Genomic DNA, 23468 nt, shown 5'->3' on the forward strand with positions numbered 1-23468 from the left:
CATATTAAATGCACAGACATGAGAGTGATATCGACCGTTTCATTGAACTCTCAGCAAGAAAGCGATTAAGAGTATTTCCCAACATGTCAAAGAGGATTGGGCATCGAGAAGCGATTCATACTTGGGATCGTTTACATTTTTTTTATTGGAATCGTTTGGAGGATTTAGTTTCAAATCCGATCATCGGTTCCAAATTTAACATGTGCAAGTTTTGGTTTCCGTAGAGGCCAGGCGCTTGTTGTGTTGCAGCCAATGGAGCACAGTAAGCGGCGCTCTAGTGTGGCTTTATTTTACATTGAAAAAAGCCCAGTAAAACTGCAAAACACCATTGAATCAAAATAAAACTTTCCTCTTATTTGCGAAATAAGCACGTGACCCGTTTCAGCTCCGCCCCTCAAAGAATCGGAATCGTTAAGAACCGGAATTGTAATCAGAATTGTTAAAATCCAAACGATGCCCAACCCCTAATGTCAAACTACTCCTTTAAGCTCCAAATATTTTCTTCAGATTGTCTAAATCTGCTGTTAAACCTCAGAACAGCTTCTGCATCGGGAACTGTATTTTTACTTCCTGTACAGTTTATCAAGATATATTCTTACTTCTATTACACATTCAGCATTTAGCACTGAGGGAATGACCATGGCTGTTTCTGCAGGTCAACTACAGCTCCCTATAACAAGTTGCCTCATTGTCATTTCACGAACATGAAAAGCAGGTAAACTGATTGCGTGTGCACTTCTGGAGATATCGCACTCCACTTCCACTGTAACTGAAACACTCAAAACTCGTTTTCATTTAAACAGAAGAGCGGTTGTTACAGAAGGGGAGCATTTGGGAGGTGCAGCTAAATGTAAATATGGTGGACATTAATAGCTTACTATACGTTTATGCCAAATGACATCTTTCCTCTGATGATCTCCGAATTGGGCCTTAAGGAAAGTAACATACTTTTTGAGGCTAAATAGGACTTTCTGATAACTAGTCGGACATTCCTACTGCTGCTTTACCTCGTTTATTCAATTCAACTGGATTTTGTAAATCGCCATGTTAATTGGGATGAGGTGAAAAAAACAAAAATAATATAAAATCAATGAAGAAAGCCTCTAAGTATTTAAGTAGTTTTAATTTGCTGCCAGTAGACGAACACCCATCGCCAAATTCAGCAAAATATGTTCTCGGCTTATTTAATTCTTAAAATAAAATGCAGTAAAAGTATGTAAACTGTAAATAATTGACAGAAATTAATAGATGTATGGATCTGGCTACTGATTTCAGTTTTACAAATAAAATAAGCCACCCAGTAGTAAACACAAATATGATTTCACATTGTAAACAAATGTTAGAGTTAATACGGCAGACAGGAATGTTTTTTTTCTACCTACAGTACGTCATCCCACTTTAAGCGAGCTCTGTGGTTCTATGAACACACTACATACTGTGCAATGGATAGTTCCTGGTTTCCGTGGCCATAAATACCGGCAAAGGCATGATAAAATGTGATTTAAGCCAACGATTTTTAAAGTGGGAAACGGGAAAAGTTTTCAGATTAATTCATTAATGACCGATCAATGATATTCAATCTTTTTTTTTTTTTTTTTTTTAACAAAAGGCTTCATAGTCCAACGAATACCATTTGTTCTGAAATGCACTTTAAATTAGCCCTTTTCTCTTGATTTGCCTTTGATATTTTGTTGAGGGACAGCGTTACTTGCAGCTAACTGAATTGATGTCAATCGGTGGGTATTCTGTGTTGAGATGGTGCAAATAATATTTAACACAGGTCTAATATATTTCTCTTGTGTTGTTATTTCACATAACTAAGAATATAGAAGTGTAAAAAAAAAAAATAAGCTGCGTCAAATTATTTAGAGGGACATACATGAGGGGGTCCCTGCTACGTTCTCTGTCCTGTATCATGGGTCCTTGGCTGAAAAACAACTGAGAAACTCCAATTCGAGCAGAGGGTTGCCTCTGCATTCATTTGAAATCTTGACAATTTCACTTTCATATCCCATAAAGCAAAGCTAATCTGAACATTTCGAAGTCGCACCTTTAAATTCACTTGCATTATTATATAATGAAGCCACGCTTTAGACAAACAGTAGTCGTTTTAAATACATACATTTTGAGACGCGTGGACAAGGCAGTACCGCTCCCTGCATCAGTGTGGGGATGGGGGACGAGTCATTTAATCCCCCGTTTCGTCAAAAAACCCTAGTATTATGTGTCTTCAATAGGGTTGGGTATCGTTTGGATTTTTACGATTCGGATGCCGAACCGGTACTTTTAAAACGATTCTGATTCCTAAACAGATTCTTGAAAAACTGAAAAATGACATTAAAGAAAGGCTCTTTTATAGATGCGGTAGCCGTAATATGCTTTTTCGTCTGTTTTGGTGAGCCCAGAGGGGAAATATGGCATTTTAAAAGTAGCCTACATTTACGGTGGCTAGCAAACGGTAGACTACAGAGAAAGTGTGATATTTTTATGTCCGTTTCAGAGCGACAGAGGGAAAATATTTCAGTCGACCCATTAAGTGGAACCGAAATTTGCGTTCCATTCCGGTCCGACCTACCGGTTGCGTAGGAACCGGGTTTCGGTACCCAACCCTAGTCTTCAACCATTCTTCAGGACTCATATTTAAAATAAGTTAGACAGACTGATGCTGTAATTTCTAAATTATAATCATGAAAATGATGAAATCCCAATTTCATTTGAAAAGAAACTGTCTTACAGTTAAAGTAGCCTTCACTTAAGCAGAGCTTTGCAGCTCATTTACTCACAGCAGGTTACTGAGATGTAGCACTCTGCAGTGGCTGCAGAGGGAGCCGTTGCACTGAGAAAAGCATCAAAGATAAAGCTCTGCTCAGACAGCCATCTCCCGGGGGAGGTGATGCAGACACATAAAAGAGGAACACCTGCTTCTCAGGACGTCACACATAGCCCTTAAATATTTTTTTGGGGAAATGGCTCATTTCATTTAATGGCTTTAAAAGAGATTAGTGCTTCATTTCCTGTCAAGAAAATTTGAAAGGACTCTTGAATTCTTCCTGAATGAAATGATGTCGCGAGTTGCTTTTACAGCTCTGTGAAGGTTCACGTCCCTGCTGCTTTGGGATCAGTGAGTGGGAGTTAGTCTCAGTGTGATGCACGGGAAGCTACGGACACAGATGCAGGTGAGATGGAAATCAAAACGGGCGGAACAGCCGGCGACGACTCAAAACTGGATCCAGTTTCCGGAGTTCTGTGGTTGGGATTGTTGTGGAACGGAGCTGGGAACACATAAACTGATGTTGGGTTTTATCTGTGTATTCTGATAATGTTGTATCACTTATTAGAAAAGGACAATACCAATGTTTTGCATGTTATGACCTTTTTAAAAAAAAAAAAAAAAAAAAAAAAAAAAAAAAAAAAAAACATACTAAACTAAATAAACTAAAAAATATGCCATTTTAAAAACTCAAATGTGTATAATGTATAATATGCACAAAATGTAAACATTATCATCAAACATCTAACACAGCAAGTACATTTACATTACTTGGCCAAAAGTATATGGACACTCATTTGTTTGACATGCTCAGAGACTACTGTCAGCTCACTGTCAGATCTTTTTACAATAAGGAGTCCCCTTAATTACTAATAGGACTATTGACCGATTTACTTTTTGCCTGTTACAGTTATTTACCCATTTTTTATTTTCATTTAACTGTATTCACGCATGAGGCGGTGCTAAATCTGCAATGGAAAATGGAGGACGGGGCACCGCGGCCGAGCCGAGCCGAGCCGGTACTAGCAGTGGGTAAGCGCCATATGTAAAGCCAAAACATCTGGATCCCCTCCTGGTGGCTGGCTGCAGTATAGGCCATACATCCTGCCCCCTCTATGGTTAGTGGGACAAAATAAAAAATAAAAAATAAAAGTAATCGTCAAATAATTGTTTTCCCCAAAGACGGTTTTGGTCATTTTAGGTAGTTCTTATCATGCTAATGTTCGTTCAAGTGTTAATTTGTCTGATAAGTTTGGTTTTATTGGTTATTTGATGCTATAAAAACGGGGTGAAACGTCATGATTGACAGCTGGGATTGACGGGGTCGGGTGTATGGGTTCCACCACCTGATCACTACTGGGCAGACCCTGGTTTTAATGACGGCGCCCATATCTGGGATATTTTGGCTTCACTTTTGTACAGTGGGGAGGTAGTGGAGCCGTGTCATCCATCTTTATATACAGTCTAAGGTTGGATCTTACTAATGCTCTTGTGGCTGAATGGGAACAAATCCATAGGTAAAGTCTTCTCTGAGTCATATATATGTAATGTTGTGTACACATACTTTTGGCACACAGTGTTTATTACAAGAAATGAAGTTGTCTACCTTGCCGGAGCAGAGAAGTCTCCCCAAAGATCTGAACTAGCGTTTGACTGAACCACAGTGTTAGAGTTACTACTGTCCAGCTCCAACAGGCAGTCTGACAGAGATACAGGGAGAAATACAGAGCTCATTAAAAGCAGATCACAAACCGACACACATTTCACTTCATTTTCTGCAGCCTGAAGCTCTAAAACGTACGACTCATTTAACAAGCGACTAATTTCCGCAGCGATTAAGAAAAATAGGTCACTCCTGTTGGTTAAAGCTGCACAAAGATTCTTAATGTGAAGCTACAACTGTACCCCACACGCTGCAAATATGTTAAGTTGCTCAATCTCCCAAATTAAAAGTGAATGTTGGCTATGTTTACTGACAAACACTAATACTGAAGCACAGCAGCCTGGTGCATCTTCAGTTTGACTGAGGGGGCCATCTACCTGTTTCTATGTTGTGATTGGATGAGCCTGACGAAGGAGGAGGGGCTATCTTTCCTCCAGGTGGTGGTGGGAGCAGTCCAAACCCACCTGCGCCTTGTGGGCGGGGCTTATCCCTCTTTTTACCTTGCTAGAGACAGAGAAAAGAAAAAATTACATCTCTCAGAAGTATGAGTTTTAACCAGCAGTTTCGTTTTAACACAATTTTTTTAATTTCCTTGTGTTTAAAATCGTGAGTTTTTGTTTCCCTACCGCAAATCAAAATTGCCTTTTGAGGACAAATGAATTAAGCGATTGATTGAGTGATGACTGAAGAAGAGCGAGAAAACTTTTCTATTTTTAAAGAGCCATGTGGTACGAAGTTGGCAGCTAACTGGAAATTATGACTTGATAAAATGCATTGCATCTCCAGTCACACTCAAGCTCTATTTTCAGTTTTATAGGCAGCATGAACTTATTTCTAAAAAGCCTATTAACCCTTGTGTTGTTTTCACCGTTGTCCATGAACTTGTCATTCTGGGTCAAAATTGAAAAATGCGCTTTGTTTGGAACTTTTTTTTTCCAAAGTTTTTTTTTTATGCTTTTGGCACGTTGAAGTTTTTATCCCTCTTTAACGCTTTTTTTTTTTTTTATTCGTGGTCAATAAACCTACCTAAGTTTTGAGTTTGAAAAAAAAAAAATGATATGAATTATTTTGTCTAATAGAATAGTTAAGATCAGAGGATGGTGAGTGAATCAAAACAACCAAAATTCAATGGAAGTAATCAATAATTTTACCTGTGAACAACATGGATGCATGTTGTAGGGGTTCCGTACAACGTACATGCATGCATCCAAGTTATTTTGGGGCAATTTGGTTGTAAGAAACCCATATTTCTGATTTTGAAAAATGGGTCAAATTTGACCCGAGGACAACACAAGGGTTAAATGAATGTGTCATTTCTGATTCATTTTGATGAGTTGCAGGCAATTGCAGGACCAAAAGACCATTACTTTATGCACGTAGTTTTAATTAAAAGGTTTTGAAAATGTAGTAAAAGCTGGACATTTTGAGGTTCTTACCCCTATGTTGAGTGTGATGGTCTGTCCCTCTTTAAAGCCCAAGTCCAGTTTTGGTCCTGAATCCCCGAGCTGGGCGCTTTTACTGAATTCAGTGTCCTGTTTCACCCATCTGCAGGGAGGCAGAGAGACAAGCAAACCATCAGCACATATACACAAATAAACAACACATCTCAGCAGTTTCCGGGAAAACTACAGCACGCAGCTTTCCACAAGTACAGTACTGTAGATCTCGAAGACGGCATCCCGTTTTGGCATGGACTGCTTATGCTGCAGATGGTTGTGGGACAGAGGGAAACATTAACACTGTCAATACTTTGGAAGGCCAACTAATTATAGCATGCATGTGAAATGTTCAGTCTTGCATTCATTGCTGTGAATGTTCAAGCTTGTAACCAATCATTACATTGATTTCAAGAAGACATTAATCACCATTTTACACTGAAACCACCGGGTCACTGCTTACTTGAAATGGTCTTGCAAGGCCACGTTAAAATCGAAAGCGTCCCCTCGGTCCCCGAAGCCAACTCCTATGAAAGCACTGCGACCTGCGGACAAGAGGTGATGTTACAGTGACTGACATGCAAAACAGCCAACATAAAGTTCTTCAAAACCACATCCTTACAGGGAATTTTAGGGCCTGAAAACAGGCAAGATTCATAGTCATTTTCACGTGCACATCCTCACCGTTGTCATCCTCTATCCGCAGAACAAAGTATCGGCTGGAGTCGCTGACCGTTTCCAACGCAACGCCGGGATACTCCCTTAGTGGTGCCTGGGCAAACAGCTCCCCTGCAGGACACGAGGGGAAATGACAAGAGATACATGCAAACTAGTGAACCATCCATCCATTTATCCATCCATTTTTCTAAACTGTTTATCCTGGTTAGATGCTGCATTCATGTGGTGTCGGAATAATCGGAAAGATAAATTCCCGACTGGGGAAATGCACGCAAATTCCTCCTTAAGTTGGAAAACAACGGCACGGAAAGTTTGCGAACGTTTTGGTACGCGACTTGCCGAGTTGACGTCGTTTCACGCAGAAACATCGCGGATGAAAGTAAATGTTGGATTGACAGTAAGAAACAATTCACATATTGCATATTCATTTGTTGCTCACATGTCATTTTTGTAGTATGGCATTAGGTTGTAAACATTAGCTGCTAACCACGTAGAGTGACCTAGATTAGTTACAAAAGTTATTATTTAGTGGCCGGGTTTGCTCAGTGGGTAGAGCAGGCGCACATAAACTTAGGTTTATGCCTTGATGCAGAGGTCAAGGGTTTGAATCCGACCTGTGACGATTTCCCGCATGTCTTCACCCTCTCTTTCCCCCCTTTCTCACCTAGCTGTCCTGTCAAATAAAGGCAGAAAAGCCCAAAAATAATCTTGAAAAGTTATTATTTAGCCTTAATTCTGATAAGTCAGGTAAAGAAATATTTCAGTGGTTTTAGGGAATGAAGTCAGGGATGCTCTGAGCAATAAAAAAAGACACATCTTCTTTGTATTATCTACTGTATGTGGTTTTCACATTATGCCTTAGGCTTGTAAACATACCGAAGTCGGAAGAACAGCAGGGAATGAAGCTTGGCGTTAGGGCTGCACAATTAATCACAATTTTATCAAAATCGCTATATGGACTAGTGCAATATCCGAATCGCAGGCGGGGCCCTATTTTTGTTAAAGGCTAAATATGTGTCAAAACATTCTGAATGAAGTATTCTGTAGAAACGTCCCGGCCTACAAATCCTATCCTACAGACTAAAGAAAAATAATTACAAAAAAAAAAAATTTTTGGTACAGATCCTCGCAAAAATCGCACTATAATCATTTTCATTTTTTTAGATTTTAATATTTTTCAATGAAAATGAGAATAATTATACAAAAATGATCATTCCCTCCAATATCGTGAATCATATCGCAATATCAGTCAAAATAATTGCAAATTAGATAATTTCCTCATATCATGCAGACCTACTCAGCATACATTATTTCAGGAAGACTTCTAAAAGCTTTCTCCTCTCTCTCTTTCCTAAACTGATCAGCTGATTCGGGGTGTTGACTCTTCAGTTAAACCAATCCGAGTTTGCCATGAATTCCATGAGCCAATCGCATCACTGCATCCCTGCATCCCTGCATTAAAAAGCTCTTCTTCTCTCTGCTGCCATCAGTTGTCATTACGGGCAAATCAAGCGACCCTCCTGCACCCCATTCACCTCCAGTCGTCATCATTCACAGCACCCTGGGGCCTCCTCCAGAAGCCCCACTACCGTACATCCATCCAGTTCTTACGGTTCAATTTGATTACGATCCTGTCAGTGATTTGAATAGATATCCTGATGCATCCCAATGCATCACCTCCTCAATATTATTATATAAACACTGCTACACATGGTTTTCATCAACAAATTCAAGCAGATTAATGTGAACGCCAATTTTCATTGTATCTGCTCTTAAAAAAATTAAAATAAAAAAACACTTCCCGAATGTAGTGGAGTCTCAACACAGCAGACAACAAACAAAAAAAATAAAATGATTATGGTCCGTCACTGCGCTGCAGAATCATCCAGGTCTGCATCGCGATGCATCGATGCAATGATTAATTTCAACGCCCCTACTACTCATGGCTTCTCTACCCCTTATAAAATTATTTACATAGCGATGGAGACTAACCGCCAAAGACTCTGTGCATTAAAATCTTGTGCATCATGTGATGAATAAATGTATTTGCCCCGGTCAACAAAGTCTCTCCTGATTGAAATGAGACCACCCAACATTGATTCCACATGAATGCACCAGAAGTCCCTGGGGGCTGAACAGGTAGCCAATATACCACAGGACTTCTGACAATTTATACTGGGTAAGTCATGTACAGTTACTCAAATGTAAATGAGTTTCACGTACTGGAGTTTTAAAGTACAGTACACAATGAGGTCATACCTGAGACCTTGTCCTCCAGTTTGACATATGCCACTTGGCCCTTGGCGGTGACCCTCATTCGACCAGTCCAGTCTGGAGTATCCAGCTTCCAGTCAGCTGCCCTGTACACAAACAACAAGTTTACTCATAAAAATGTATGTAATAACAGAACATTGATTATTAACTATATAGCGAGCTGTTTCACAAAGAATGTGTTGTCTTTTTTTCCACAACTTGAACCAATAAAATCTGGATTTCAATAACATCGTCCAGCTTTGAACCAACACGGTAGTTTTAAAACATCTTACCATCCAAAACACATTACAGCGTTTTGCAAAATACTACCATGAGAGAATGTCTAAGGCTATAAGTGACAGAAAATTAAAATCAATCAAATCTGTGATAGTGTCTTAGATTTATATCGCTGTGAATGATACAAAACACATTACACTTTTCAGGGGAAGTATTAATGCATGTTTTACCAAAAGAGATGTCATCACTAACCAGTAATGACTAACATTTTTGACCCCTTAAAATGAAGTAATGTCTACTTGTGTGAACCCACATAACACCTTATGGCTTTCATATGGATGTGGCATCAACCAAAGACTGATTTTATGTAATTTGAAGGACTTTTAGGGATAAAGAGGTGAAAGTATCCAGTATGCCTACACAAGAAAAGTTGCAAAAAGTTATTTTTTTTTTTTTTATCCCTTTAATCATCTTGTGTCCCTTCAGATGTATCTTGGAAACCACTTACTAAAACCAATTCAAAGATCATAAAAATCATATCAGAATAGGATTTATTGCAAAGTACGTTTTCACTTACACGGAATTTGCCTTGGGGTTAGGTGCATACCATGCATACATAAACATATTACAAAAGGAAATAAACAATAAAGCAAAGTACTGTCACAGACAAGGATATGAACATAGAATATAAATATTTCAAGAATATATGAAGACGCTGGTGGTCATTTAGATGTATGTAATTCTATTGTTTGGTATAATCTCCCTGCATGCCCACCCAGAAAGTGTTACCTTCTGTCTGATATGCCTGCATGTCTAAAATAAAGTTCAAATCTATATTAACAAACTCAAGCAAAATTCACAGAAAACTTGGACAGCGTTTTTCTCAAATCAATAGTGTCACTGTGTGAAGGGGACATCCAAGCTGGCAAATCGCCCGTATCGACCCGACAAAATGACAAATACCCCCGTCACATCTGTGACAGCTCTACCGCTCCGAATAACAACGCGGCAAATATAACCAGCCACGATTCAAACCGTAAACATATTTATAACTGGAAACAGATTTTCATTTCCAAGCTTCCAAAAATCACAGCATAAAGCCCCTATTCATGATTTTTTAAGCATGTTCTGGCAGCGAGCAGTGAAAGCGAAATGCCCGCAGCGAGCGACACCAAACACCGTTAAACCATATTTTGCAGCGCTGTTAACGCCCGCAGGTTATTTCTTTACCTGTATGCGCGGTTAGAAGCTCGCGGCGGGATGCGATAAACGTTGACATCGGGTTTCATGCACAGGATCGACTCGTACTCGCCCTCGGCCGCCATCTTGACTCAACTGTTATTGATGTGGGAGTTGTGGTGGTTGTGACTCATTTATTCGGTTCTGTTCAGAGGAGGGGGTTGTGTGTGTGTGTGTGTGTTTGTGTGTGTGTGTGTGTGTGTGTGTGTGTGTGTGTGTGTGTGTGTGTGTGTGTGTGTGTGTGTGGTTGTCTTTTGACATTTTAATTAAATATTTAATATAAAATGAAATAGGCCTATGTGATAGCCTACAGTCTATGGTTGAAATGCCTCACAAATGGTACATTACTCTCGTGAAACTGCTGAACATTTTTTTTTATAGGAAAATAAGAAAGTTTCCGCTATTTTTTTATTTATTTATTTCATATCAAAAGATGCAAAGCAGCTTAACAAAATTGTGTATTAAATAAAAAAAAAAAAAAATAAATAAAAAGAAAATATCGTGAGGGGGCGTGGACTTGCTGGTGCTGAAAACTGCGGAAGCGGAAGCCGTCGTCGTGTCGTATCCTCGAAGATTCCTGAAGATCTACTCAGGGTTAGTCTCTTATTTTTGCTGCAAATACTTATATTTAATGCACAAAATAACGCGCGGCCAGTTGGTGATGTATTGAACTTAAAGCAGCGGCAGTTTCTCGAAATACGACCCTTCATTTTATCGCTGAAGTCTAATATTTAAGATCAATCCAGCTGGCTTGACAGCATCGTATGACCGTTAGCCATATTGACGTCTGCTAGCCGTCCTCAGTCGCTCTCCGTGGTCCTGAAAACACGAAGTGTGAATCCTCACAGATACCTTACTTGCAAGCACGTCGACTTACAGTTGATAGGGTTTAGACTGATCACCCAGGTGCACTATAAATGAGGTTTTAGCTCATATTTTCTCACACCAGGATGCTGGCAGCTAACTAGCTTGTAGCTTAGCCACATTGCTAACTTAGATGAGGATCTGTATTTGTGGCAGTGGTCATGATAAACTGACACGAACTGTCACATACAGCAGGTGTAGCCACTCCTTTAGTGTAGCTTTGCAGTCACACATTCATAATTGTAAGCTTGCCATTGTCACTCAGTGCCAACCCATTCCTCAGCTCGTTTTTATGTCGACTGGTTCCTCCCTGCAGCTGTAGGATCTGGTTTCGGACAGCCTGAGACAAGTCAATGCAGTCAGGGGGAAGACAGAGCAGCAGGATGTACTAGACCAGCACTCAAGCAACATAAAATACATCTTTGACAGCCTGACTTTAGAAAAGGTGTGTGTGTGTGTTTTATTTGATTGTGTGTAAGAATGTGTGTATATTTGGGTGTTCTTCTTTTCTGTGCTGACTCTGTAAGCATGCAATATTGTTCACAAGTTTATTTCTGAATTCAGATTACGGTGGTTTGAGTCCCCACCTCCCCCCCCCAGACACCATGACGTCCTCTATGCTCCGCAGACAGCTGAAGAACCTGGTCCAGAACTACTCTGAGGCTGAGGTCAAGGTAAAATAAACTGAATTCGAGGGCATGGAGAAACTAAGTGAACCGTAATATTTTCCATTATAAGTCAGCTAAATTTTTTCAGATAGGAGAACGTTAAAGTGGCAAGAGAGATGGGGATAACCTATGCCTGTTAGTCAACATTATATATGTGTCATTTAAATACAGCTCTGTGGTTTTAAACCATTTGTTGTCTATACAACATGAGTTTGAAAGGATGTACCCACCCAAGGGTCAGTTGAGTTAAAGAGGTGCAAGATCAATAGAACAAGCCATTCATTCAAAGTATCTACAGCAGTAAACCCATACAGTTCTCTTCAGTCACAGTGAGCCATTATGTTAAATCCTAATCGTCCGATTTTTATAATCAGGGAAATATGGGAATACGTTTTGGCAAATATGCTGATCTGATGAAACATTATCTGTAATAGCCTGGCAGAACAGATTATTTGAAATGAGTTGACGGCAAGGATGGCTTGCTACACTGTAACCGGTGCCACAATTTCAAAATTTGAGCCTTTTTTTGTTACAAGCTTGCATCTGACCTTTGGACGGCTGCAACCTTATATTTTTGACATTTCTTGCTTTGCTTCTTTTGCAGGTGAGAGAGGCGACATCTAATGACCCATGGGGCCCATCCAGCACTCAGATGGCAGACCTCTCTGATCTGACCTACAATGTGGTGGCCTGCAACGAGATCATGACGATGCTCTGGAAGCGCCTGAAAGACGACAAGAACTGGAGACACATCCACAAGGTAATAATAACAATGCACAATAAGTGTATTATGTACCGAGACTGTAGTTAAAAAGCCACTTCATACATGTAATATTGCAGATGTTATGTCAACCTTAAAATGTCACTGGATGCATAGAAAGAGGACATTTTCAAATACACCCATTATTTGTAAATGCTGATGGAACCTGTAGCACCAGGCCCCTCTGTGGTGTCTCAGATGGATATGTTATCAATTATATATATTTAATTCAAGCTGAGAAGGTCACCCAAAGAATCATCCGTAGCTTTCTTTTTTTAAAACGAAGGCTCTGACCAACATGATCAACATTTCTCTGGTCTCAGACAATAAATACATAGTCCATCTTTTTTTGTTACCTAGCATTTCATGCCACCCTTTGATTTAGCAAGAAATGTTAGTATATGTGATCAAAACCAGGATATTCTCTATTAGAGTCATATACATGTTAGGGCTGCCCGATTATGGGGAAAAATTATAATCCCTATTATTTTGGTCAATATTGAAATCACAATTATTTAACACGATTACTCCTTGACTTTTGAAAAGATGTTGCAATTTTTGAATATCTGCTTGGACAGAATATTTTTTGCCCGGTACATTTGGCCAGTAATTGGAGCTGCGTTGTTATTTTTCTCCTTGTTGTTATTTCATTGATCAATCAACAGTGAACAGTGAAAGGACTTTGATCTGTGAAATTTCCCTTAATAGAACAGTTTGAACTACAAGACAAAATAAGAGTTTACTTGCAAAACGTAATGTGCAAAGTTCGATTACTTTTGTTTTTGTGATCGTTAGGAGCCAAAATCGTAATCGCGATTAAAATTTTATTAATTGCATAGCCCTAATACATGTACAGGGATACTCATAGTTTAAAAGATTCAGATCTTAACATTGCATTGTTGTTGTTGTTGTTGATGTTGAGGTTCCACCTCAACTAAAATGCATTGCCATTAAGTGAAAGCACTCTCCGTTCCATTGCATTGCATTATATGATATGATTTATTTATCTGATCTTTAGTAGACATAAACTGCAGCACATATGTGTCTTTGTATTTGCACATCAGTTACACTAGTGTCCACTACTAGCATTGCGTTTTTTGAAGCTTTTGCATATTGTTTATCTTTTCCTACCAAATCTGTGATTTTACACAGATTTTAGTTTGTTGTTTTATCCTATGAATTCCACACTTATATGGAAGCTGTTGCAATCAGTTTATTTTTGATTCAGTGATATACATTTTTGTTACACATGTTTGTTCATTGTCATGATTTTCTTTTTCTTTTCATACCAGTCCCTGACACTGCTGGAGTACCTGTTAAAGACCGGTGACGATCGTGTGCTTCTGAAAATGAAAGACAACATCTACATCGTCAAAGCCCTCACGGAGTATCGCTTTGTAGAAAAAGATGGCAAAGATCAGGTGACTCTTTTAGTATCAATTTAAAGGTTGCATGCGATGCATTATGGTTATCCGTTATTGGTACTGTAATATTCATATCATCATACACCTATTAACCTCTAGACTAAGTTCACACTTAATGAATGAAAACGGGTTGAGATTCATGTTTAGTGTCTCCAACAAATGTAAGAATCCCTTGTTTCAAAAGCTTTCCAGATTAACAATGCGTTACACTTTTAGACTTAGACTTGTACCATTTGTTTTCTTTTTAAGCCTTAAAAGGGCTATAGTCAAATCAAAGTCTAATCTAAGCATATCTGTTCCAGGGTGGAAATGTGAGAGAGAAGGCCAAAGTTGTCCTTGTTCTTATGGAGGATGATGAGAAACTAAAGGAGGAGAGAGACTTTGCCCTCAAGACCAGAGAGAAGACGTCAAAAAGTTCTGCTGGTGAGCCCTTCTGCTAAATGCCCATTGTTGGAACTGTTTTAGTATAATTCTCTTTATTTGTCTGTCTCTCACACAAATCTCTTTCAATCTCTTTTCCACCCCTTCTAACCAGCCTCATCCACCGACACCGTCACGGATCCTAACTACAAGCCAGTCTACGTTCCCGGGACCTCAGGGCTTCCATCCTTAGACAACATACCCTCAGTGGCTGACTTGGCCGCTTCCTTCGCTGCCCGCAAAGAGGAGCGTCTTAAACAGGAAGCTGAGAAGAAAGAAGCAGAGAGGAGGGTAAGTTAAATAGCAAGTACAGTACAGAGGTCAGATTTAGCAAGTGGACACAATACTCTGAACACTTTACACCAGTGTAATATAATGCATTCGAGAACAACACTACAAACCATAGCCTCAACAGTTATATTAACAGCCCTTTAACAAAGTCCCAACAAACTCGACATTCTATACAACATTGAAGGCAAAAGTTTCAATCAAAAAATGGAGCATTCGAAATGAGATTACGCAGTTGTTCACAAACTAATATTAATTGCAATTGATTACTCTGCCTACAGTAAACAAATCAGTTTGATCTCAAGAGTACAGGTTTAGTTACACCACTAATGTAATTATTAAGTCTTTGTGTTAACTTCTCTTATATTGCAATTGTAATATCCTAGGCCAAACTGAGTGAAGAAGAGCTGAAATGGGAGGATGCCGGGAAAGGCAATGACGCAAAAGGGGGTGCCTGGGGAGGAGAGAAAGCAGAGGAGGTGAAAGAAGACCAATGGGGAGCCCCCCAAGAACCTAAAGAGGCCACAGATCCATGGGGCACATCAGCAAAACCTGACACAACTGACACAGAAGCTAGCAGTGATCCTTGGGGTCCTCCAGCCAAAACTGAGGAAGATCCATTTTCAGCGCCAAAAACAGGTGAAAATTCATTTGCTGCCCCGAAGAATGGAGAAGATCCTTTTGCAGCACCAAAAGATGAACCTGATCCTTTTAGTGCATCAAAAGATGACCCGTTCAACACCCCAAAAGATAGTTCAGACCCGTTCAATGCACCCAAAGACAAGGAGGATCCATTTGCTGCACCAAAAGATAAACCAGATCCCTTCAGTTTGTCTAACAATGATCCATTCAACACCCCAAAGAATGATCCATTCAACGCCCCAAAAGATGATCCATTCAGCACACCAAAGGATGATCCATTCAACACCCCAAAAGATGATCCATTTAATGCTCCAAAGAATGACAAATTTAATGCTCCAAAAGATGATCCTTTTAGCACCCTAAATGATGATCCTTTTAATGCCCCAAAGGATGATCACTTTAATGCTCCAAAGCGCGATCCTTTTACCACCCCAAAAGGTGATCCTTTTAATGCCCCAAATGATGACCCATTCAGTACCCCAATAGATGATCCATTCACTGTGCCAGCTTCAACACCCCCTAAGGAAGACCCATTTTCAGCCCCAGCGTCATCTAAAGACGACCCCTTCACAGTCCCCACAACACCACCTAAAGAAGATCCTTTCTCTACACCGAGTAAACTTTCCCAAGACGACCCTTTCGCTGCAGCAACAACCCCACCCAAAGAGGATCCTTTCTCTGCACCGTCCAAACCTACAAAAGACGACCCTTTCACTGTAGCAACAACCCCACCCAAAGAGGATCCTTTCTCTGCACCGTCCAAACCTACAAAAGACGACCCTTTTGCTGCAGCAACAACGCCACCCAAAGAGGATCCTTTCTCTGCACCGTCCAAACCTACAAAAGACGACCCTTTTGCTGCAGCAACAACGCCACCCAAAGAGGATCCTTTCTCTGCACCGTCCAAACCTACAAAAGACGACCCTTTTGCTGCACTAACAACACCCCCTAAAGAGGACCCATTCACAGTGCCATCCAGTCCACCAAAAGGGGATGCCTCCGATCCCTTCAATGCCCCTCTGGTGAGCTCGCCCCAAGGCAGTGCAGATTTGTGGGGAGCCCCTGCTAGTTCTCCACCCGCCACCGTGTCAGATCCCTGGGGGCCGCCATCTGCTCCAAAGGAAACAAAGAGCGGAGATCCCTGGGGGGACGGGACAAGCCTCTCCTCACCCATTGATCATTCTGATGCATTTGGAGATTCATCCAAACTGGACAATGACCCATGGGGAGCCCCAGGTAAGAAACTAACAAATAGATGCTTCTAAACTCTCACTAAACTTCTTCAGTTTTTCCTCCGTATCCCATTGCCTTCTTTAGCTTTCTCAGGTATCATCACAACTTCGATCAATTGATAACAAAATGGTCATATATTGTGGAAAACGTAACCACTGTGTCACCAGAATCTTCTGTCACTGACCTCTTCACTGAGCGGATTGACTGGCTTTACAAAGTGTAATGATTGTATGATTGAGCAGCGTCAAAGCAAGGAGAACTCTCAAAAACCAGAAACGACAGCTCAACTTGAAGAATCTGAAACGACGAGAGGTCACGACTTACGATTCCAATATTTTTTTCAGGTTGTAGCCCTCCCATTAAGCATCACTAGAAACAGCTTTGTTTAACACTGTATCGGTGAAATGGCAAGGGCCCTGACTAAGAGTTTAAAGGGCACCAGAAGCAGACACTCGCTATCTGTAAACATCAGAAAACGGTCATAGGGACATGTCAAAAGTCATTGTCCAATAGGCATTGCAGGGCCATTTGCATCCAACGCCAGAGACCATCCTTGAACCGAGACGAGGGGTTACGATCTCCCCCTGTATACTAGTACTTCTATTACATGGAGAAGGCTGTGTGATACGGTTTAAAGCTCTTTTGAAAAGCTCATAAGTGAACCCTAATGTTTAGAGTATTGTATCACTACACTACATAACAAAGCCATTATACTGAAGTATTTCTCTTATCTGTATAGTGTTGTTTTGTCCTGTTTGAGCTTTTTTGCTTTATTTCCCTGTTTAGCTGCAGCTCTAGTTAGCACGGATGATGCGTGGGGTTCACCTGCTCCACCCTTAGACTCCTCCCTATCTAGTGACCCCTTTGGAGACGGTGCATCTAAAAAAAGTGATCCTTGGGGTGCACCAAGCAACAATGCGACAGGTAAATTTCACTTTGCACTCTGTCTGAATGCTTATTTCTGTGATTCATCCATTATTGACGAGAGCAAAACCTCATTGCCTCATTTTTGTATTTAGCAATAAAATGCTCCGCTCTGATTAAATCATCTAAATCTTCTGCTTAGTCTGCTAAAATGCACGCTTGTTCTGAATCAATAGAAGTCTATGCCAGCTTGCTTGGTGAACGGCTGAGAATAATGACTCTAAAACGTAACTGTTTGTGTGCCTGCATCTGTGTTTATGTGTGAAATATATATGCTTTTCTTATATACACTTAATGGTCATTTTGCACGCATGACCGTTTTCTTCCATTTTCTCCATTTCACCTCCATCTTCCCATCAGTCAGCAGTTGGCTAACAATCGTAATCAACTAAAACTTCTCTTCCACTTTGCTCTCTCTTCCTCTCTGACCTGTCCCCAAAAGAAAACACCTTTTAGAGTAGAATTGGACCTTTATTGTATTGCAGGAAAGCAAACGGCGCAGGAAGAGAAGTTGCATGAAAAGACTGCGTCGTTTCTGGGCTGTGCGGGGGCGTCGCTTGTTGACCTGGACGATCTATTTTCTTCTAACCCCGAACCCAAACAGCGCCCCCTCGTCAACAAGCTCGTCGCCCAGACCCAAGCCATCGGTAAGGACAGAAAAAATGCTCCACTCTGGGTGACCGGTACCATTTTTGACAAAGTCAGAGTTTTCATGTGGATTTACTTGTGGTGCGCTTGATTCAAACGGATGCACGGTCAACTTCAATGACTTGAAAATCCCTGAAATACTATAAATCAGTAACTCCCTGGTGAAATGTTTGCCACTACTGTTCAGCTGAAGTCCAGAGAGAGAGACTGCGAGAAGGGCGGAGGAAGTATGAGTGACAAATTAATATTTATCAATAGGTTTGTATGGAAAAGCGTACTGTGATTATGTGTTTTGCCTAACCACCCCGGCCCTGTGGCTGTATAGTGTATAGATGTTGTTGTGTAAGTGTGTGTGAGCATTGGTGACCTATTGAAGTTCAGTATAGAGACTAGTGTATATTACCCAGCAGGAATTTTAACTCCTTTTACCCCTCTCTCTGCTTTGGTGAATTTTCTCTTTGCTGGAATACTTCAAACTGTACATCCCTCCCTCCTTCCCCTCATCCCTCCATCCCTCCATCTCCCTATAACTCCTAATTTCCCAGGCGCTTTCAAAGCCAGGGGCATGACATCTGGCCCTGGGGTCAGATCAGGAACTGTTGCAGGGGGGTTCCTTCCTGAAACGTCATACTGCAGTCCTTTTGGGTCCACCCATGCTCCCTCCTTTGGTGCACCTTCTCCCACTTTTGGAGCTGCTAATCCTTCCAGTGAAACGCCCCTATTTCAGCTACCGTCCCATACCATGGGCTTAAATATGCTTCAGGTGGCTCCTCCGTTCGCAGGAACTGGAATGGTACAATCCGTTTCTGTGGGAGGGAGTCCACAAATGGGCCTTAACATGAACCCCCCCTTTGGAGGAGTGGGAATGGTGCATCCTGGATCCCCGGTGGGCAATCCTTGGGCAAACCCCCTCTCATCGGGAACAGGAATGGGTCAGTCCAGTTTCTATGGAGGAAATCACCAAGCAGGAGTGGCTCACTTGGGAGGATCCACTCCACTAGGCGGCGGGGGAGTCCCCTTCCAGCCACAGTTTCTCTCAGGCAGCGGGTCAGGTGAGACCTTGAACAAAAACAACAATCCATTCCTGTTCTGACACCTTGCCATGTATTCATGCATGTATTATATGTTTTAGCCTCTTAAATGTATATGTTGCAAACATTTTCCAAAACATAGCATATATTTAGATTGCTTTATTATGCATCTCCAGGCAGCCATTGGTTTTCAGTTACCCTCGTCATGAATTTTCCATCATCATTTTCCCTCAACCTTACAATATATAATTTAAATGTATTTCAGTTTTGTAGGCAGGGACTACAAGATCTCGTATTGAAAGGCTCGTGAAAAAGATAATGTTAATTTGGCCATTTCTCGTGTTGAAAAGGTTGCTTTTCAGCAGCCGACTCTCAAAGCTCGGATGTCATATGTCCTTGAACGCACCAAGAAAGAAGACCAAATAATGAGACGAGAGTGCCTGCTCCTAACTGATCCAGCTTGTAATAACAGCATTCATTTGACAAATGTGGTGAGCTGAAATCAATGACAGCCTGGAAGGTAGGAAACGGTATAAACCCTTTATGATATTCTTTTGGAAAATGAGCAGTAGTTACATGCATATAACCTGTCAAGGCTAAAACATGCAAAACAACTTGTCAGATCCTTTAATTGAACCCCTCCCCTTGTGATCTACACATGCCCAATCAATATAATAGCCATGGTTTAAATGTATGCAACACAATGTATTACAGAAATGCACACAAATCTGTTGGCTAGACCAGCAGTCGTATTCCTTTTCATGCACAAGTTTGAGAAACAGAGAGCACCTAAATATGAGTGTCTGTGGAAATCCTGAAGAATTACTGTGGATGGGAGTGTTGAGCTGTAAAACACTGACAGAACTGATCAAGGAAAGACGTCCCTGTAGGTTATCATTAAGTGTGTATGTGTTTGAACAAGGCAGACTTTGTGTGTGTGCGTGTGTGTGTGTGTGATATTGTGCTGATGTAAATACTAGAAGTAATCACAGATAAACCTTGAAATATGCTGTATATTAGAGTGTTACAATCATGAGTAACTATTTATTGATCTATTTATTGATTGATTTATTGCTTGATTATTTATTGATGCAACAATGCAGCAATGGCCTCCAACAAAGTTCAGGTTCACTTTCATTACAGTGTCACTATCAGGCGGGTTGACCTGATGGTATTTATTACAAGTGATCTCAAGCATGATTGGCTTCAATCTGATACGGCTGTTCAAGAACTGCACTGTCAATCAACTCGGTAACCAATGGTGGCTTTCTCTTCACTGTTTTAGATTCGTAGTCGTTCTGGATTTGTTGTGTAATTGAACATGTCTCCTCTGTATCTCTAGGCATTATACAAGAAACCGAAATGTCTGAATAAAAACCGAATTTGAACATATCAACCGTGTGTGTGTGTGTGTGTGTGTGTGTGTGTGTGTGTGTGTGTGTGTGTGTGTGTGTGTGTGTGTGTGTGTGTGTGTGTGTGTGTGTGTGTGTGTGTGTGTGTGTGTGTGTGTGTGTGTGTGTGTGTGGAAATATTTCAATACACCTGCATTGCTGTATCTACAAACGGCTGCTTCCTTGTGGCTGGAAATACATTTTTGACTTACAAAAAGTAGCAGGAATAGCCATAGTTTATGAGATGTTAAGACAGAAATGACTTCTAGGAGGTCACTCAGTTTTGAATTGTTAGAGGTCTTTGTGTTTCATGAGCCTGTATGTGTCTGTCATGTATTTTTGGACTTGAGTTATAGTTAATAGAGAAAGATGAGGATGAGCAACAAGTCCATAACACTATTATTATTTCTCAGATTTAATTTTGTATAAATTAATTTATTTTGCTGTGTATTCAAATTTAAAGCTGTGTTGTAAACTGTGACAGTATACAGTACATTTGAGAAATAAAAGTATACAATATTACTGTATAACAATACTGTTCACTGTTTTTGAACTGAATTTCTTGTTTATTCTATTTGCTCAACTTTATCTTTCAACCCATAAAAACTGGCCTACTCTCACCACCAGAGGGCAATACATACACATATTAAGACAACACTGAAACTTTACATATACATCCAGTTGATGCCACTGTCATTTGCAAATCACTTCAAAATAATACAATAAGGCCACATAAAGAATATCCTGCTGATGGAAAATGAATTCTGCTTTAAGTGCTTTTAAAAATAAATTCATAAAGTAATCAATTTACTTCATATTAACCTTCAGTGCACATACACTGAGAATGGAGTTATGGAGACATTTTGTATATTTAAACCTAAAAGATTGTACTTAGTTGCATTTACACAAGTATCACCTTCAACTCGGCAAGTCGTACCATATTTACCGCCGACTCCCGAGTTGTTCTGACTCGAGAGTGCGCCCACATGGATTGTTTTTCATAATTCTGACACCACACGAATGCAGCATTTAATTGCTTGAGCTATATAAATATTTTAGCCTAGAAATCTAGACGCACCCTAGCGGCAGCAAATGTAATTTGCAGCCAGGGGGGTCTAGCAACTTTCCGTTGGCTTGCGAGCTGGAAAAACCAAACTCTGGCCTGGCCAATCACATTGTGTATGGAGTTGGTGGGCGGGCTTATGGCTGCTGCTGTTGGCGAACAGCGGTCTTTTGAAACTGCTTTGGCCGCGACTCTGGAAGACTTGGAGTTAAGCTTTTCTTTGAGATAAGAACAAAGAACGGCACTCAAGTCATTCTTAAAAAAGGAAGATGTGTTTGGAGTTTTGCCGACCGGATACGGCAAAAGTTTAATCTATCAACTAGCGTTGCTCTGGTTGGTTGTAGCTCTATCCTATTACGTACAGAGGGATTGAGCCCCATCAATGGTGAGTTCCAGACCCAACATCTTGATGTGGGTTTGGCTTGTCAGGCTATAAATATTTAAGACTGTCCCCTGAAAAACAACCTCATAAGTCGTTTTTATTTCTAGCAGCAATCATGACTCATAGACTACGTTTACAAGCTGTCAATTTTCGGGTTATGGTCGGGTTAAGGTCTCTATTCGGGTTTCTGAAACATTCAGAATAACCCGTTTACATGCGTGAGCAGAGAGAGTTACTCCTACATGGAATTTGTAATCAATTGTCAATATCCAATAAACGGCGACGCACGGTTAGCGTCTGGACGTAGCCTACGGACAACCTTAAAGTGATGGTTCGGAGTAATTTCACCCTAGGGTCCTTTGCACCATGACCTCGAGCCAAACACCCCCCCAGAAGCTTTTTTCACCTGGATCTAACATTGGGAGAGTTAGCGTAGTGTAGCGTTATCAGTTGAATAGCTTAACGCAGGGACTAATGGACCCATGTTTGTATCTCGTAAATGACCCCACTAATAATGCCCGAAATGATACCAATAAAATTGAAAATAAAATTCAACAGCAAGTTTTACTCAACTTTATGAAACAAAGATCTACGTCACATTCTCTGTAACATGCTGGAAGTTAAGTAATGTGAACTAACCTTACTGATTTTCACCCCAAACCTTTTCTAAACCTAAGTAGTTTTGGTGTCTAAACATTGTTTTTTTTAAAACACGGTCGTTATGTTCTTGGATTACGTTTGTAGATATGAAGACGTAAAAAACACTCTTATTTCCTGCCATCCCTTTGGGCGCTAATTTATGAAACGCTCCTATAGGTCGTATTGGAGTGTAGGAATAAACTGTAACTTCATCTTTGGTCGAAAATGAGTTATTGTCATTTTTGGGATATTCAAGACCTCCTTTATTATGTGGAGAAATATCTTGAGCCAATTTTATTTTTATTTTTTTCGAAAAACCTGGTGAACATTGATTAATGAAATAGGCTAGCATATTGGTCAAATAAAATGTTTTTGGACCTTATATTATTTCCTAGGGATATTGAATATCGATAAAATATCATTATTTTTATTATCATTATAATGATTTTCTCTATTCATTTCAGTTCATTGTGGGGCTGGGTACATCAACTACAGTATATTGATTATTATGGAAGAGCCTTGGGCATGGCTCTTTATTTGTTGGCAGATAATACAGAGGGTATATATAAGGCAGAGTACAGTCGCTTCCAAATAAGGGTCAAAGGTCAAGTTTTTTTTTTTTATGTACAGACTTATCATCATTAAAACAGGTAATAGCCAGATTTCCAGTGTCCTACCTATAATACATTTGCCTAGACAACAAAGACACTATAAAGCCATTTTTCTCAGTTTCACACTCTGGCGAGTTAAGGTCTTTTGCCTTTGCAGGGCAGTATATCGCCGTATGGTTTGCAGGACTTGTTAACATATTCATT

At 40.3% G+C, this 23468-nt stretch overlaps 2 protein-coding genes across 5 annotated transcripts; one reads left to right on the forward strand and one right to left on the reverse strand.

Annotated features, from left to right (window-relative positions):
* Window positions 1–1581: 1581 nt before the first annotated feature.
* On the reverse strand, window positions 1582–10411 carry necap1 (NECAP endocytosis associated 1). Of its 2 annotated transcripts, none has more exons than XM_039820230.1 (8): window positions 10268–10411; window positions 8807–8907; window positions 6554–6658; window positions 6333–6414; window positions 5870–5978; window positions 4811–4937; window positions 4377–4470; window positions 1582–3287 (listed from the first exon to the last, which is right to left on the reverse strand). In XM_039820230.1, exons 1-8 carry the CDS (start codon window positions 10360–10362, stop codon window positions 3218–3220), a joined length of 783 nt encoding a protein of 260 aa, XP_039676164.1. In that variant the 5' UTR covers window positions 10363–10411; the 3' UTR covers window positions 1582–3217. The 2 variants fall into 2 exon arrangements, with proteins under 2 accessions (XP_039676164.1, XP_039676165.1); XM_039820231.1 differs by having other exon boundaries at window positions 1582–3272; window positions 10268–10408.
* A 365-nt stretch (window positions 10412–10776) lies between these two features.
* Window positions 10777–20570, forward strand: LOC120571341 (epsin-1-like). Of its 3 annotated transcripts, XM_039820234.1 has the most exons (12): window positions 10777–10870; window positions 11457–11585; window positions 11705–11814; window positions 12413–12568; window positions 13861–13989; window positions 14295–14415; window positions 14528–14703; window positions 15087–16010; window positions 16083–16578; window positions 17362–17499; window positions 17985–18146; window positions 18693–20570. In XM_039820234.1, the coding sequence occupies exons 3-12, from the start codon at window positions 11746–11748 to the stop codon at window positions 19238–19240; spliced, it is 2919 nt and encodes a 972-aa protein (XP_039676168.1). In that variant the 5' UTR covers window positions 10777–10870; window positions 11457–11585; window positions 11705–11745; the 3' UTR covers window positions 19241–20570. The 3 variants fall into 3 exon arrangements, with proteins under 3 accessions (XP_039676168.1, XP_039676166.1, XP_039676167.1); XM_039820232.1 differs by having other exon boundaries at window positions 15087–16578; XM_039820233.1 differs by lacking the exon at window positions 11457–11585 and having other exon boundaries at window positions 10816–10870; window positions 15087–16578.
* The last annotated feature ends 2898 nt before the right edge of the window (window positions 20571–23468 follow it).

This window comes from Perca fluviatilis, chromosome 13 (assembly GCF_010015445.1).
Source record: "Perca fluviatilis chromosome 13, GENO_Pfluv_1.0, whole genome shotgun sequence".
Lineage (NCBI taxonomy): Eukaryota > Metazoa > Chordata > Actinopteri > Perciformes > Percidae > Perca > Perca fluviatilis.

Coding starts and splice junctions, on each gene's coding strand:
- LOC120571341 (XM_039820232.1), top strand. CDS start 11,746: ATGACGTCCTCTATGCTCCGCAGACAGCTGAAGAACCTGGTCCAGAAC. Junction 13,990..14,294: donor AAAAAGATGGCAAAGATCAG/GTGACTCTTTTA, acceptor TATCTGTTCCAG/GGTGGAAATGTGAGAGAGAA. Junction 14,416..14,527: donor GACGTCAAAAAGTTCTGCTG/GTGAGCCCTTCT, acceptor CCTTCTAACCAG/CCTCATCCACCGACACCGTC.
- necap1 (XM_039820230.1), bottom strand. CDS start 10,362: ATGGCGGCCGAGGGCGAGTACGAGTCGATCCTGTGCATGAAACCCGAT. Junction 4,471..4,810: donor CAATCACAACATAGAAACAG/GTAGATGGCCCC, acceptor TATCTCTGTCAG/ACTGCCTGTTGGAGCTGGAC. Junction 3,288..4,376: donor GACTTCTCTGCTCCGGCAAG/GTAGACAACTTC, acceptor ACCCAACATCAG/TTTATGTGTTCCCAGCTCCG.